Here is a 16860-nt window from a genome sequence, read left to right as displayed (position 1 = left end):
TGGTAAGTTTTTTCTATTTACTTTCTTTTAGATTGCATATGAAAATTCGTAAGTACCTTTTTCCCTTGAATTTGTTTCTTAAAATTTAAACTTCTATTCAATTTTAAATCAATTTTCAATTTTTTTTTGGGAGAACTCTTCTATAATTCGATTGTAGAATTTCAAGTACATGATGATTTTTCACAATCTTTTGAATTGACATATAGAGATTCAATGATACAAAGTATATATTACTCCTTCCTATTTTCAAAATTTTAACTAAAAATATACTAACAAAATATGAAAAAAGAAAAATATGATGCAAACATATACACCTATTGTATAAAACTTGTTAAAACTATATAAATTTCTTTTAAAAAAATGTAATATATAAATTAAGAACAATATAATCAACATGCAGTCTTGAAGATCGCATAAAGTTATATAAAATGGATTAGATGTGAGTGAGGACAAATGGCGAGAATGAGAATGTTATTATCATGGACGGTGATGAGTCCGATAGCTGATATATCGACTACGAAAACTACAGTGTGAATATTTGTGTCAATCGAGATAAGAGAAAAATACCATTTAAAATCAATATATTAAAGGAAAAAGGTCTGAGAAAATAATTTTAATCTTCAATCTAACATTAATTTTTTTTTTTTTTTTTACTTCATAGTTATAGGTTTGTACCACTACATAATCAAGGAATCAAATATTGGTATGTAACTAATCACAAATAAAGGTCAGACCTACCAATCGCTCTGTCCCAGTAAATAATTTACATTTACTTTATTTTGTGAGGGGCAAACAAAGCAAATGTAAACTATTGACTTGGGACGGAGGGAGTACCTCTTTAATTTAAAACTAGGTAGGTCGAATCGTAAACATAATCCATAAAATCGAAAGTAGTAGTACAAATTACTGTATTATAGAATTGATATTTCAAGGAGACTCTTAAGAGGACAAAACGTGATATTCAGAAAGATAGCATACAGATTCAGCAGCCTAAACCAAACAATCAAATACAAAATCCACAGACAATACTCTTTGCTTATACAAATCAATATACCATCACCAAACTGTACATGTAGGATACTCTTAACAGATATATATATATATAGTATAGGACACAAAGAAACAAACCACCTTAATGATCCTCAGATAATAATTGGGCAATAATCAAAACCAAGCTTTACTCATCAATAATAATCATCAGTAAATTTACTCTTAATCCACTTGAAGCTGCTCCGCATAGATGATTTCAGCTTACGCTCCATAGAATACATATTGTACGATGCCACCCTCTTCTTCCTCTTCGTCTCCGGATTTCCAGACATCCCAAACTCATCCCCGTTGGCCGGTCCGTTAAACGAGTACGCTTTAGTTCGGTCCTCAAATGCATACCTTCCTTTCTCATAGGAAGAGTACTCGGGAAATGATTTGCTCTTCTCCATCACTTAAAAAAGCTCCTCCTTTTGGGTCAAAAAATATTCCGGATATATATTCTTAAATGTAGCAAATGAACACGGCCAAACTCTGCAATTATATAGAGGACAAAAGGGTCACTGTCAAAAATTCCGAAAAAAATAAAGCATTAAGAAAGAAGAATGTGTTACGTGTGTATTTAATGAAATGAAAGGATTTAGTGGTTAGAAATTATATGAAATCCGATGGGGAAAGCATATGGTGATAGATGGTGGGTAAGGAACAGATGGGGCTCATATTTGATAGAATAGAATGATGGGAATGGGAGACCATATCCTCATATACTACAAGCATTAAGCTGTTGCCTTAATGACATTTATATAATTATCTCCCTATCTTATTCTAAATGCAGACGCAAAATGATGTAACAAAAAGCCTTTTAATTGGGCAACATAAGTTTGACACTTAGATGCTGAAAAAGTAAACGGCCTCTTGATGAAAATCACCATAAAATGAGGCAAAGCAGCACAATGTAGAAAATCAACGATAAATCTAAGTTTCAAAGATTTGTCGTTGGTTATAAAGATTTCAGATTAAAAAGTTCCTAACAGCTTCTATAATTTTCCCTATCCAGTCAGGCAACCATAATATTTATATTCCTGCTGCTTATATTTGTTAGTGGTCGTTTGGTTGTCCACAGAGTACGAGTACACAAAATCACCCACAATTTTTTTTTTGTTTTTTGTTTCGAGTGAGCCACAAGGGCATTACTACATAAGGGGGCGGGGGGATTCGAATATGGGACCTAATGTCCACTATACCTCCATCTTAACCACTAGGTTTAAGACATCTTCGGTAAATCACCGACAATTTTCAATGCTTTCAAAATGAACAGTTAGTCTTGCTGAAGACGGGTCGGAGCAAGTGACGGGTAATGCCACTCACAAAACGGATAGGGGGACAAGGTGGGGGCACCCCCATGTGCTTCCCTCTCTCCTCTATTTGGGTCATTTGTGAGAGGAAATGGTATCTGTCACTCCAAAGTGACGGATACGTGCCGTCTTCAATAAGATTTTGTGCAAAATGAAAGACGCTACTTACCTAGCACCTCTATGTAAGTGAGAATTTGTGGGACCTCATTCCTATATGTTACCAAACAATTTTCTAGTGAATCTAACGATCACTTACTTTCCAAGAGTCATTCATTATAAATTTCACAAAAAAGGTGGGGTGTACTAAAAACACAAGTACATCACATAGAATAGTACTTTCACTAAAATATTTCATAAATTTTGAGGGGGTGAAATGCTATAGGATAATAACAGAAAAAGGGGGAAACAAACATAGGGAGTAATAGGAAAGGTGAAAACAAGTACTCAACAAAGGCAACCAGAAGTCAAGTGAAGTTGTACAAGGGATGTGTGTGAACAGTTGAACACTACTGGGTCCAACATCAATAAGTATGAAAGTGGTGTATATCGGAACACGAGAGCTGTATTTGCAGGTAACTTAGCCTTAGGATTAATGATCACATTTAATGGTTGAAGCAGAAAGCTACTCTTGCTGTCTATGTGGACCTCCTTAGTTGGCTTAAAATCTAAATCAATATTGGGAACATGGCTTGATTTTAGTTCAGTTAGTTTAGTTACTCCGTGTCAGAATAACTATCTTCAATTTTGAAATAAAACACTAAAGACAGTATTTCTTAACAAAAAATATAATGAAGAAATACTAATTTGAATTGGATTATATCAAACCTAGGAAGAAAATCTTAGTCCAACTCCAATGAGGGCAAAGAGTCATTATTCATCAAATCTGAAATATGATGGAAGAATAATGGTTCACTAAACTCACTTTGATAGAACCGAGTATGGCGTATGAGGCATAAAGTATGAAGTTCCTCTACTTTGAGCCTTATGTTTCATATACGAGTATAATTTAATTTCGCTTTAATCATTTCAATATTTCCTATTTTTGATCAAATTCAGGTCTTAAAGACGTGTCCAACTCGGGCACACATGTACTTGTACCCTACACGAGCATCCGTATTCAAATAACACAAACCACGTCAATTTTTTTTTTTTTGGTAACGAGGAACATCTCTCATTAGCAGCCTAGGACGATACACCTTTGAGAGACCAAACTTCTCATTCCCCTCCATCCCACCCCCACCTCCTTCCCACATGTGTGTGCCTGTGTCTTCATTTTCAACAACCAACAAGATGTTTTCAGTACGTTACTAACTACAAACTTGTACTCTTCAATCAGTTGAAGGCTTTCAGGAATTTGGGATGAGGGATTTAGTTTGTTAAAAAAAAAGGCGGTATTGGCCTTTTGGCATTGACCACTTGCTGATCTATTATTTGTATATATTCAATTATTTGGCCATAAATAAATTTTAGAGTTATTTGGTCATTAATAAAATAGCTACAACCCTTCCGAGAAAAAAAAAATTGCCACGGGACCGAGACACGGTTCGTGAAGCTTGTCAAGAACGACACTGCCACTACTACCATCGAACCGTGATCTAAGCTATAAATTCAGTTGACTGTCGGTCATTTTCAGTTCGGTCATGTTACTCATGTACCTTCGAAGGTGATCCCAGGAATAAGCAAAAAGTTAAGTAACTGCCTCGCCTCGGGCTTAGTGGTCTAATCTCAGTCCACAGCCAAAGGTGTAAATAAAAAAGCTGTGAGTCTGTGACCTCTACATACTAAATATTGTCTTCTGAAAAACAAATAAGAAACTGAGAGTGCGATTCATATGGATGTTTTATAGCTAAATAGTGTGAAACTGTGAATTCATTTGCTAGACCGAATTCCTGAACTCCCAACATACTGTCACACACCATCTTGCGACCCAATTTCACAAATCCCCATGAAACCAACACTATAGCATAAATCTTAGACAATCTAATTATCTCCGCCAACTCTTCACAACATTTAGCCGGTTTCTTCATATAGGAAATCATGGCTACACGCCTACACCTAGTGACCTAAGATTGCTACTACTTCTTCACTCTTGATGGTTAGACAAATGTTAGATCAATTGGACAGTTCAAAAGCTAGTATTTCTAAGACAAATACGTATCATAACAACAGCTTCGGGCTAAGCTAAGTGGTACACCTAGTAACGCAGCTCGGGTAAAGATCTTGAAGGGAAATAACAATTAATTAGATGAAGGTACGTACTCACCTATCCACCTTTCAAAAATTTTGCTAGTGAGATGTCATGTTTGCTGCATGAAAAAATCAGCACCATTTTCCACATCATCTGTATTGATGCTTCCGTTTTGAGCCATGAGTATCCGGTACACCCTCTTTGAGCAAAGTTCACCTAACCTTCTGTCCTCGTTTCCAAGTAAGCATTCCACCTGCAAATCTTTAAGCAAAAACTCCTTCTCGTGCACCTAGTGTTCAATTTTTCATGAACAAAAGTGGTTCAGAGCTCGAAAGTAGAATGAGAACAGAAGCCTCCTACTTCTAATCTACCTTAACTATTAATCACTGATCAGGAAGCATAAAAGGTTGCAATTTTTTTCCACAGACTTGCGCATTTTCATACACACGGGCGATAATATAAACCAGATCATAGATTCTATGTACGAAGCACCAAAATCACACAGACAATCAAGCTTCAGAGTTCAGATTTAAAATGTCAAATATTTGTAGAGCTGGAAATACAAGATTCAGTGTTTTGAGGGGATGGCCTGGTGAGGGTTCTTCTATAATTATAAGTTCTAACAAATTAAGTTGACCTTTCCAGAAACCTTATAAAAATTTGAGTGGTTAGCTAAAAGTGGATTCCTGAGCTGTTTCTTAATAGTGCATTTCCAGAACTTCTCAAATGTTGAATGACCTTCATTAAAGTGTATAATCCCTTTGCAGAGAAACTGAAACAGTGGACCATGGACCATATACTCACTGACTTAGTTGGATCCAGGTATGCGCTTAACAAGGACTTCATATTGGGATACTTCTTCCATATAGCAATAGCAAATCTGGGTTGAACTTTTGGGATGGAAACCAGTGCCTTTAACCTGGACAAAATGAAAGTAGACCTTACTCGCAAAATGAGCAGAAAACATACGTTACTGATTTTGAGTTTCTGACATGTAGAATAACTATTTGGAGTTGGAGATTGAGATAAATTTCAATATTCAAACAAATGATAACATTATGTTATTTATGCCAAAAGAGGCCACTAACCATGGATGCTTCATGATGAGTCGTCTGTCTACACAATCCTTTGGAACATTAGATCCATTGGCATTCACTGTTAGGTGCGTCAACTTCTTACTGCCGAAAAAGTAGAGAAGTTCCTTAACCCTCATGTTTCGTAACATATAATCATATCCAAGAATTCATACATTCCAGCAGACATGCACATATAAGATTAATAGGGAACAAAGAAAGGTACATTTGGCTATAAAATGGTAGGACCTTATCAGTGCAATTTACAAACCATCAATATGTAAATACCTTGGGAACTTTTAGCTTCAGGGTTCAGACTAAAAGATGTTAAAAATACTTTACAAAATACATCATATGCCATGGTGGTGCAACCAAGTGCGATAGATATTAAATTTTAAGATTTTTCTTAAGCAATAGATTCCCAAGAATTTTAGCAATGCCCAGTTTTCTAGAATTATATGGAATTGTCATCAGCAGGTTCACAAAGTTCACCACCATTTGTCTATCAAAACAAGCTGACAAAGAGGAGGGACTCCGTAATATGTTGAATTACATGACACAGACAACCAAATTATTCAACAACTGATAAATATTGATGTCAGGCCCACATTGAGCCCTGGCTTGACCAACTATTGTCATTTCCCACTCCATAAAATGTAGATGCATCTCTTCATTCAAGTAAAATTGCCTAGTACAAGACATCTGGGACCAGCCAACCACCACCAAACATCTCAACAATAGTTTGACTGTTTAAGAAGGCATAGGGAGGGAATACTAAATACAAGTCTATCTCGACTAATTTGAGGAGACTGGTAAAAAGGCACTAGTGAATAGCAGGAAAAAACACAAGTCAGCAAACAGTTGACACATCAGATGTAGAAGAGCTGTAAGCTAAACAAAAATGCAGACTTACCGAGAATGGCACTTAGCAAGGTTGAGTGTCAATCCAACAACATGTTCAGCTAACTCAGCTTCATCAGCACATTTCCGAGAGTGCACATTGGCAAACTGAGTAGTTAATTTTGCAAACACCTGCTTGAAGGAATCAGTTAACAGGCATGTTCAGTAAGACGGCAATACAACTATACAAGTACTCCCTCCGTCCCAATCATTTGTTTACCTTTTTTATTCATTGTGAGCCGGTAGCCAGTAGGTAACCAAATGATTGGGACGGAAATATACAACAAAGTCCAAGTCCCAAATTGATTTGGGCTCAGTTAACAGCAGAACTTTAATAATCCTTACCTCTTCTACAGGCGGACGCTTCCAGCAACTTGAATCATTTCGGTTTTTATATTTGTCATTTTCCCTACCATAGCACAAATCTCAGTAGCTGCGGCATTAGAAAGGGAAATTGTAGGAGGGCAAATAGATCGCTTCATTTACCTCCAATCCAGTTTACTAATGAATTAAGAAAATTGTCCCTCCCCTTTCGATTACAATCATCCACCCAAACAAGGGGTCAATACTCAATACCACCCCCAAAAGAATAAAACAAAGAAAATGAACACAGGAAACAATGCTTTAAAGATATGTTTTCATCTATATCGTCATAAGATGTGTAACAAAATGGAAATAACAGTAAGATCCCAAAGGTCAATGGGTCCATATGCTTTAAAGTTAGTAAAGAAACTACAATGAGGTGAATGAAAGGTGAGACATAACAGGAACAAGTTTGGCTGAGCCGAAAACAATAGACAAAAGTGGTCAGAAGAGTAAACAGCAAATCAACGATTACTTTACACATAGCAGCAGCATATTCACAATTTCTTTCTCTCAAATTTTCAGATAAAAGGACTTCTGTATCAGTCATTTATGACAGCATCACCATGAACACTATCTTCATGGCATGAGAGCCAAATTTTATTGCTTCTAAAATACATAGAACGATAGAAGTGGATGATTGATAATTCAGAACAAACAAAGCAATTCCAAAATGCAAGACCAGAATATCTTCCACATTCAGCGAAGGGGCAAATATCAATTAAATTAACGAGATAACATATATACTCGAAAAAACTCTCACCTTTTATTTATGTAAGACATCAAACGATTTGTGAGACAGCAAATTTTGTAATCCGGATAACGAGTTTGTACAGAGGAAATGTGATTAAAGAAGGATCCATCATTGACAATTTTACAGAATTCCTCAGCTTCATAGACAAGCAATATGTAAGGAATTTCAGATGTCGGTAAAGAAAGCTGCAGCAAACAATTACTTTTAATTTAACACTACTCCACCGAAATACAAAAAAGAATACATAACACAGTGATAATATGGTAAGACATGAACAGGTTGTCTATAATGAGAATCAAAAGTCAGGTTATGACTAGGTTCAGATATAGAATGCTGCATTTAAGTTATATTACCTGAGACGTTCCTTCAGGAACAGACATGCTCCAGATAATTGATTTTTCAACAAGGTTCGAAGTTAATTCAAATTTCAGACCTTTGTCACCAAACATTGTTACAAGATGCCCTACATCATAAAAGGATCTGTTTTATGAGGTATAATTTGCATCATAAATCCACTGATATAGAGTAACGGCCTAGTGGGGATACCTCCAATTTTACCCAGCTGGATAACCTTTGCGTCAATCTTAGCTACAATGTTTTTCTCGCTAAACTTGAATTTCTCCAACTTCTTCTTCTCCTTCTCTAGTTCCTTAAGCTTGGCAGCTTCAGCTTTCAATGCTGCTTTCTGCAACTTCTCTTGCTATATCACAAATTACTCAGTGAGTTAGCATTCAACATGCTCTCTAATATAATCTCACAATAGCCTACACCTGACTAACCTCCTTTCTTAGTTTCTTCTCTTCCATTTGACGCAATTTTTCCTCTGCTTTATTCTTATTTGGCCCTTGTTCTCTGCTCTGCTCCTTATAAATGGCTTTAGAACCACTTCTTGCTCCGTTATTTTCCGTGTGAAAATACTGATCCTTGCCAAGAACAAACATATTGGTTCATAAAAAATATCCAACTAAGAAACAAGAAAACAATATTAGCGGCCAAAGATCAATTGCTTTGCGGGTTATAGGTTAGTATTGAACCAAAGCTAAGACAAAGTCGAGGTGACCATAGTATTCAGTCTCGGTTTTAGTCATGATTATCAAATGTTACAGCCTAATCTTGCTAAATGCGGTGGCAGTGATCTACAAAAAACTTTACAAAACGCTGATGTTTTGGCGCTGTAGAAATGATTTGATACCATGAATGTAACTGACAAAGAAGCAGCAGAAATTTCATAATAATCTTACAGGAAGCTGTTGTACCTGACTGGTGCTATCTTGAAAATAAGAAGAGTGATGCGTCTTCGTTGACTGAAAGCTCCCTGGAAAAAAACGTGATTCCAATAGTTATCATGAGATCCCACAAAACAAGAGTGAATCAATGTTGCATTTGTCTTTAATTAATCTAAAGTCCCAGAACCAGGACTGGAGAGGTAATATGGAGGCTAGATGACAATAACTCCTCCCAAATTGTGTATTTAAAGATTAAATTCGTGTGTGAAGTTCCGTTTACATACACAGTAATACATTAGTAATCACACAAACTTACCAGATTCAGATGTTGATTGAACAATTATTGGGCTTTCTTCCAAGCATTCCACATGTATGTCAGCACTAACTCCTTTCTTCTCTTGACAGTTCTTCACTCCAAAAACACAGCTATTTTCTGAATAAAGTTCCGAACAAGAATCAGGAAAACTTCCTCCATCGTCCAGTGAAATTATTTTTCCAATATCTCCATTCTTATTGTGAACATTAGATGGCACTGTAGTGTGAAGATAACACATTGAATCTATGTCTAACCATTGTTGTAGTGCTCCATCGTCCTTCTCCTCCACAGAAAATACAGATTCCAAGTTCTTCCCCTCATCAAAAACCGAACGTGATCCTAAATTATTCGCACATACCCCCTTCATTGGGTCCTTTTCATCCTTGTCTTGAGATTCCACATTTATCAACTCAAGATCACCTGCAATTCACATAATCGGAGTAGACAGCTCTCAACAACATTACAGAGTGCATCAAGGGCTCCCACAAATGGGATAGTAAATGAAAATATGACATACGCAACCTTGCACAAACATAATGAGGATCTTTTCGAAATCTAAATGACGCAAAATAAAAATCACTATTAGTTTAAAGAGCCATTTTGGTTTACCGTGCTAAAACTCCCTTTTTGCCAATCATTTGTTTACCTTGTTATATTCTTCGTGAGGGGCCATAAACAAATGATTGAGACGGAGGGAGTAAAAATTACAAGAATTCAACTAATCAACTAATTTAAGATCCTTTTGCATAATTCAATCGTGATCCATAATCAACAAACACATAATCAATTGGCTTGATTATGTCAATTATACTACATTGTTCAAGTTGCTAACGACGACCTCGTGCTAAAATTAACAAAATTACGGCAATTCAAGCACGCAACCAAAGAACACCGAGTTTTTTTTTGGGGGGTCGGTTGGACATAATAATATCTTGACCGTCTCTATCATTTGTTTACCTTTGATTAAAATACCGCTCACAAAGAATAAAAAAAGTAGAGAAATAAAAATAAACCTGGCAGCGAAGGTGGGGAGGAAGAGGAGGGTAAGGGTCGTTGTTTAGGAGGCAACTCAGAAAACGGCGTTTCAGGAATAACCAACGGCGTTTGGGAATTGCGGAGTGTGGGAGGGGTGGGGTCGTCGTCGAGGGGGATGATAAAGAAATCATTAGGGTTTAGGGGTAATTGGAAATTAGAACGACGACGTTTGTTTGAAATTGGGGTTTTGTATGATTTATTGTTGATATCGTCATCGTCGTCGTCGGAGAGGAGTTCGATGGGGGTATGGTGAGACATTGTTGATTGTGAAGAGTATGATAATGGCGGTTTTTTAATTTTTGAGAGGTTCGGGGTTTTTCGTGTTTCACAATGGCGGGATTGTTTCTGTCTTCTGTTTTTCTTTTACAACTCGGTTTTTCTCCACGCTGCTAGTTAGCCTAGGCCCTACGGGTTGAGACGGAGACATCGTGATCGTGATAATAGGTCACGAGTTCGAATCTCCTCCCTATATGGAGTATTATATTGACGTGTCATTTGAAAGAGAAAAAAATAAAAAAATATTATGTAAACGGATTTATTAAACTATTATTAAGGCTGATTAAACAAAAAGTCAATTATTTAGATTGATAAACTCCTCTTATCGGATATTATTTCTTTTTGACGTGAATCATGGCATTACAGACATAAATTGAACTTTTGACCTCATGATTAAGGAATGAGATGAGCAACCACTAAAACAAATACGCTTGGTTAACCTCATGTCTTATCCAAGGAGAACAATACGAAATACAGGTTAGCTCTATCATAGAATCACCCGTTCGAAATTTTGAATATTGTTGTCCTGGGCAGTGAACTTGGATATCACGTGTAAATTGGTCGCTCATCTAATGTAACAGAGCGATAGACAATAATATCAGCCTAACCGGAGGAATGTGACTCTAGTGTAACAGATCGATAGGCAAGACCACTCCAGCATGAGCAGTTGGATCCTCTCCATTTCCTCCATTACGATTTCCTTCCATTTCCCTTCAATGTACGGATTTTGATCCGGGAAAACTAATGGCCAATTGTTTGATAAAGTAGAGAAGAAATAATGATTTGAACTTGTTTCATTAGAGAAAATGAAAGGAAACGAAAATAAGAAGCTGGAGGATCCAAACTCATGAGACAAGAAAAAGAGGGATTTCATGACAACGGTTCCGTAGTAGCCATGTCAAGACAAGTGCACATTTCATAATAGAGAACGATATTGCTGACGGGAACTCAAATGACAGAGATCTTGACCAAGAGCGAAACTTCCAATTACTACACACAAGTCATAAAATAGACTTAACATTGGAGCTAATATACTACGAACTTCGGAGTACAATACTGAGCAAGTTTTCACAGAAACCCTCTACAATGAGCACGAAAATTGTTGTTGCTTAAGAATTGCCACCACTGAAAGAATTCGTTCCCAATAAGCTCATTTCCCCCTGCACAAAAACAAACATGATAAGGAAACAGCAACAACATAACCCAGTGCCTCAAAGCACCTGTACGTTGCTAAGTAAGGGAGAATCCCATGTAAACAACTATATCCCTGTGTTGCTATCCGTGTTAGCACCACATAGAGGCCATCTTATGAATCTTGTGAGTCTTGCAATCCATTTTATTTAATTCATCACAAAAAAAAAAAAAAACAGAATAATAATCTTTGGATCCATTGGAAATGGAGATTCACACAATATGTAAGCAATGAGTTTGAAACCGCATAATCTGTACCGAAGTGCACCTTGCATAAGGCGCATTAAGCAATGTGTACTGCTCTGCAAACTCTATTCTTTTTTAATTTCTTTTATTAGCCCCTTCTGTTTCCCCATTATCGCTATCTTGCACCTGTATACTTCTTTAAAACGTCCCATTTATACCGTTTTCATTTACTTTTTGGTTCACTTCAAAATAATTGTCCCAATGTCATACCTAGTAAAATAAAAAAGAAATACTCCGTATGAATTTCCTATACTGTCCCTTGTCTTCTACAGGTATATTCTACAAAGTCCAATGGGTAATAATAATATTTCATCACCAAATCTTATGTTGTATTATGTACGACTTCTAATCAAATGGAGAAAATAAAATGAGATGTATTTTATTTTTGAAAATAGGAATTTGTTTGTAGAAACAGTATGCCTTGTGCGCACGAGGCACATGCCTCATCACCACAGTCCCCATCGCCTCAATCCACTTCACGCCTTTCAATACTAAGACGCCAAGAAGAAAAAGATAATGTACAAGACAAGGAAATAACAAAAAAACAACAAACTACAGAAACAAGAACAGAAAATAAGATTTCACATACGTGTTCATCATCAGAGTAATATTGTCTCCTTTCAGAAGGATCCTCCCTGAAAAACAAACAGAATAAAAGGTTCAATAAGTAGCGCAAAAATTAACTACTTTTAAACCCATCTTCAGCATAGCACAAATCTTACCCAGTGACTTTCTGGTCTTCTTTTTAATGTTAACTTCTTCAGCATCGTCCAAAGTCAAGTTCATGTACTCATCGAAGCCCTACACAGGACATCAAGGATAAGTATGGAAATGCACAAGCAGATTGACAGATATAGCAGCGGCAAGTACTGACCAGTAATCCAGTACCAAAAAAAATAATGTGAATTAATGACAATTGTGGCACCTAATACCCGTATTACTATAGACTCAAAAACAATGTCACAGCATACAACTACATTAAAAAAAAAATACAAGAATTGCTATACAATCTAGCAAACATAAAGACACTCTAAATCTAATTAAAACTTCAATACCTTGAGAAGCTAAATAATATACCTCAACAAGGTTCAAATGTTCAATATTGCCAAAATAGCAAGAAAGGCAAGTAATAGGGCTGTAGCTTAAACAAAAAAAGGGTGCTTTTAATGTTTTACAAAAAGAAAAGAGAATTGGATCTGTTCAAGCTACAGGGTAATTAATTTGATTAGACGTAACCCAATTATTTCCTCTATCCAACATGAAAAATCCAATAACAGCAAAGCTTTGGTCCCGTGATGATTTTGGCCAGAATAAATAACCTCCATACGGAACCGTCTCACATGTGTAACAACTCCAAGCTGCAAAATTTCCACCTTGCTTTTCAGATGCACTAAACCATATTGAAGCATAACGAGTTGAAATTCTATTTTAAAACAGTATTACATTGTGGCTTTTTGGGAACTTACGAGAATTGGAATTGAATTCCGTAATTGAGATGTTCAAGCTTTCAGGAAAGCTCCTGATCTGGAAATTGGAACTGAGCTCAATAATTTTCAATTCCAACCTAGATAAAATTTGGGGCTCCCTACTCCCATAGTAGTCATTTCAATTACATAACTAACCAATCTCATATTAACTTGTCAAATAGGTCGGGATGTGTCATATATATATGACACCCACCCAATCGAGCCCCGCCAAGGCGCCAACCCGTCCTATTACTATTCCAATTCCATGTGTTTCCCAAACATCAATGAGAAATTGAAATACATAATTGAATTCAAGTGATCTCCAAACATGTTTTTCAAATTGGATATGGAATAGAATTACAATATTTTAATTTCTACACCTGAAATCATGAAAATGGTATCAATTCCAGTATTCCACATTTCCAAACACTATCTTACCTTGTTTCACCTATAGACAATCCTCAAACACAAACGGCTAACCACCTAAAGGTCCATATCTATAATAGTAGCCTTTGTTGCATTATTCTTGTTCTTTGTATCCATATTAAGGGCGCTAATGTTCGCTAAAAAAATTTACATAGACAATAAATTCTAAAATATTACTTTAATAAAATCCTCAAACCTGATTTGGTAACACAGATTTCAAATTTTCAGCACAGTTACATAGCACACATATATTGGTATTACACCTTTATTTGTTCTTCTCTCCTTTATTACACCTTTTTTTTACCAACCACTTTCTTATATATTTTACTTGGTTTACTTTTAAGGCATTCCAGATCCTAATTCTATTTCGGTTTTCAAAATCGTTTTAATCTCTTCTCTCGATTTAAATTTTAAGTTTTTATAAAAGAAATCCGGAAGTCGATTTTAAAACCTGTAAGTTTACCTTGACTTTGTATTACATTTTCGCTCTCCCTTTTGTGCTTCACTTTTCCATTTTCTATTCGCATTTTGAGGTGTGCGTTCACCCAGGGACGGTTCTAAAAGATGATTCATGTCAGCCGACCCCAAATCATTTTGGGATTAAGGCTCTGATGTTGTTGTTGTTGTTGTTGTTGTTGTTGTTGTTACATAGCACACATATATTTAAGTAAAGAATCTGAATTGTGGAAGCACCAAAAATGGCAAATAAGATGATGCAGCCAAGAAGTTGATACTATAAATATGAAGTTAAGAACAGTTATGAAGGCAAAAAGCTCTTTCCCAACTTTTCTATTTCTTAGTTAATGGGAACTTTCAGCCATAAATTAAAAATTACAAGAAATGGAGGTTGCAATATAGCTAAGTGGATGACTACCATATGGGCTGCGTTATTGGCTCAGAACTCAGAACGGTATTTTCTCTATCACAGTTGGAGTAAAAGATAGCTTGAAAGAGATACAAGAGCATACGCAGGTGATGAAATAGTAAACTGTTCAATAAAATTCTCTTAGAAGGCACCAAAGATGACTATGGCCCCCAAATCCCTCCACCTCTATTCTACTAACCAAATAAAAGAGATCGCATCCCTCCATTTGCCTTCCCTTCCTTTCCCTTCAAAATCTCCCCATACAAACACACCCACACAGTAGGGCAAAGAGGAAACGAGGTCGTCTACATCATTCAGGTTTGGGTACAAGAGTTGCACACGGGTTTGTATCCAAGCATCAGACCCGACTAATATTAATGTCCTAAAATTAAGGATACGGGTGTGGGAAACAAAACTAAAAAGTATAATTATAATTTGAATTATTTAGTGTTTTAAAAGAAAACTAGAGTGACATAAATTAAACTTTGAATCATTAAATGTCAGACTAAATGCTTATAATACAGGTCTAAAACACAGGTACAGTCATACACTCCAAAATGAAGCATCAGCCAACTAAATGAGATATCAATTGCCCCAGACTACTTCACACAGTCGGGCTGGTTGTTTGCCAGTGAGACAGTCTCGGCATGACAAAATAGCGTATGATTCTGATCCTAATTAACCGACTAAGTCTCATACCATAATCTACGTAATTTATCAATAATATCATTATTCATTATAACAGATAATTCATCAGCAATCAGCATAATATTCAAGAGCAACAATATAAATAGCAAGCGGCAAGACATATAAAAATCATCGGCATTAAACTAAACCATAGTAAGAGGCAAGAGAGATTACAATAATACGGCCTTCAATCCGCAAATCCTTCTGTTCAAACAACCATATTTGAATCCGAGCTTTCTGCAACGCCAAAACAAATCCAAACAATCAGGAAACATACAGTACTATTATACTCCCTCTGTCTCGGCCAATACTCGGGAATTTCAAACAAGGATAACTATTGACCGAGACGGAGAGAGTAATAATTCGACAAACAGTAAAAGTAGAGAGAAGTGAACATACGCTTTGAAGAAACCTGAAAATCAGATTCTGGAAAGTACAAATTCCGCAACGCATCACATGAAACAAGTGTATGAGTGAGATTAACAAAGCATAATAAAAAGATAATTAAGAAGAAATCAATAAATTAAGTAGAAGGCGAAGAGATACTTACGATAGGTTGGGTCATAATACGTTGGACTTTTGCGCTCGCCATGGTTGCTGCTTCTTCGTCTTCGTCGTCTTCTGCTACGGCTTCGTTTCTCTATGTCAGAGTTGAAGATGAACACACTATTTGTATTAACCCTAATTTTGTTTCAACTCGTGTTTGCGTCTTTAGGTCTTTTAAAACTTTTGGGTGGGTGAAATTTCAAGGGGAATTTTGTGGGGGGTTTTTTATTCGATTTTTTTTGGTACTAAAGAGGGGCTGAGCCTTGAGGATTAACTGTTTGCTATTACATGGGGAATAGCCGATCTCAAGTATATCCTCCTAAAGAATAGGACGCAACTTATCAATAGGAGCATCTAAATGTGGCGGACTAGTACTAGAATTTACTCCCTTATTAGCTAGCTAATAGGTCCGCAGCTTTATTGGCCTCTCTATAGGTATGCTCCAACTTGACCGTCCAATGATCTTCCTTAATCAACTCTTGCCAGTGTTTGACGATAAATTTCAGGCGGTTGCTTACCAACTGGTCTTCCTTAATAATATGAACACATGGTGAATTGTCCATATGAACAATTAATTTCGGCAGCTTAAGAGCTTTTGTCCGTTCCAAGCCTGCTAGTAATGCGAGAAATTCGGCTTTCATGGAGGAGCAAATCCCGCAAGAAAAATAATAAGATGTGATGAAGTTCCCCATCTCATCACGAAAAATTCCACCTCCTCCTGCTAAACCCGGGTTACCTTTAGAAGCCTCGTATGTGCTGAGTTGAATCCACCCGTGAGGTGGAGTAGTCCAACGAATAAAAACTTCCACTCCATAATGTAGGGGTCGTACTTTTTCACATACGGATTTTACTTTTTCACATACGACTTTTACAATTATACCCTCGTCATTTTTTCCTCAACCCCTCCTCCCTCGTTCAATTGATTTTTTCAACTCCATTCCCTTCACTTCCCATCGATGA

At 36.4% G+C, this 16860-nt stretch overlaps 2 protein-coding genes across 8 annotated transcripts; both read right to left on the bottom strand.

Annotated features, from left to right (window-relative positions):
* Positions 1-893: 893 nt before the first annotated feature.
* LOC141643389 (uncharacterized) lies at positions 894-10573 on the bottom strand. Of its 7 annotated transcripts, none has more exons than XM_074452531.1 (13): positions 10176-10572; positions 9163-9582; positions 8862-8935; positions 8400-8543; positions 8167-8320; positions 7974-8083; positions 7630-7805; positions 6849-6912; positions 6517-6635; positions 5619-5708; positions 5269-5449; positions 4606-4819; positions 894-1521 (listed from the first exon to the last, which is right to left on the bottom strand). In XM_074452531.1, the coding sequence occupies exons 1-12, from the start codon at positions 10453-10455 to the stop codon at positions 4640-4642; spliced, it is 1992 nt and encodes a 663-aa protein (XP_074308632.1). In that variant the 5' UTR covers positions 10456-10572; the 3' UTR covers positions 894-1521; positions 4606-4639. The 7 variants fall into 7 exon arrangements, with proteins under 7 accessions (XP_074308632.1, XP_074308636.1, XP_074308633.1 ...); XM_074452535.1 differs by having other exon boundaries at positions 5335-5449; positions 10176-10571; XM_074452532.1 differs by having other exon boundaries at positions 8877-8935; positions 10176-10571.
* A 751-nt stretch (positions 10574-11324) lies between these two features.
* LOC141643388 (uncharacterized) lies at positions 11325-16434 on the bottom strand. Its single transcript, XM_074452530.1, has 6 exons — positions 15905-16434; positions 15754-15780; positions 15529-15591; positions 12633-12711; positions 12500-12545; positions 11325-11633 (listed from the first exon to the last, which is right to left on the bottom strand). Exons 1-6 carry the CDS (start codon positions 15944-15946, stop codon positions 11624-11626), a joined length of 267 nt encoding a protein of 88 aa, XP_074308631.1. The 5' UTR covers positions 15947-16434; the 3' UTR covers positions 11325-11623.
* Between the last annotated feature and the right edge of the window lie 426 nt (positions 16435-16860).

The sequence above is a fragment of the Silene latifolia genome, chromosome 2, assembly GCF_048544455.1.
Source record: "Silene latifolia isolate original U9 population chromosome 2, ASM4854445v1, whole genome shotgun sequence".
NCBI lineage: Eukaryota > Viridiplantae > Streptophyta > Magnoliopsida > Caryophyllales > Caryophyllaceae > Silene > Silene latifolia.
The sequence above is the reverse complement of the archived record's forward strand: the minus strand, read 5'-3'. Positions and strand labels throughout refer to the sequence as shown.

Coding starts and splice junctions, on each gene's coding strand:
- LOC141643388 (XM_074452530.1), bottom strand. CDS start 15,946: ATGGCGAGCGCAAAAGTCCAACGTATTATGACCCAACCTATC. Junction 15,592..15,753: donor TTTTCAGGTTTCTTCAAAGC/GTATGTTCACTT, acceptor TTGGCGTTGCAG/AAAGCTCGGATTCAAATATG. Junction 12,712..15,528: donor GGATTGAAGGCCGTATTATT/GTAATCTCTCTT, acceptor TGTCCTGTGTAG/GGCTTCGATGAGTACATGAA.
- LOC141643389 (XM_074452531.1), bottom strand. CDS start 10,455: ATGTCTCACCATACCCCCATCGAACTCCTCTCCGACGACGACGATGAC. Junction 8,321..8,399: donor AGAAGAAACTAAGAAAGGAG/GTTAGTCAGGTG, acceptor TTTGTGATATAG/CAAGAGAAGTTGCAGAAAGC. Junction 5,709..6,516: donor CTTGCTAAGTGCCATTCTCG/GTAAGTCTGCAT, acceptor CTTTTTCGGCAG/TAAGAAGTTGACGCACCTAA.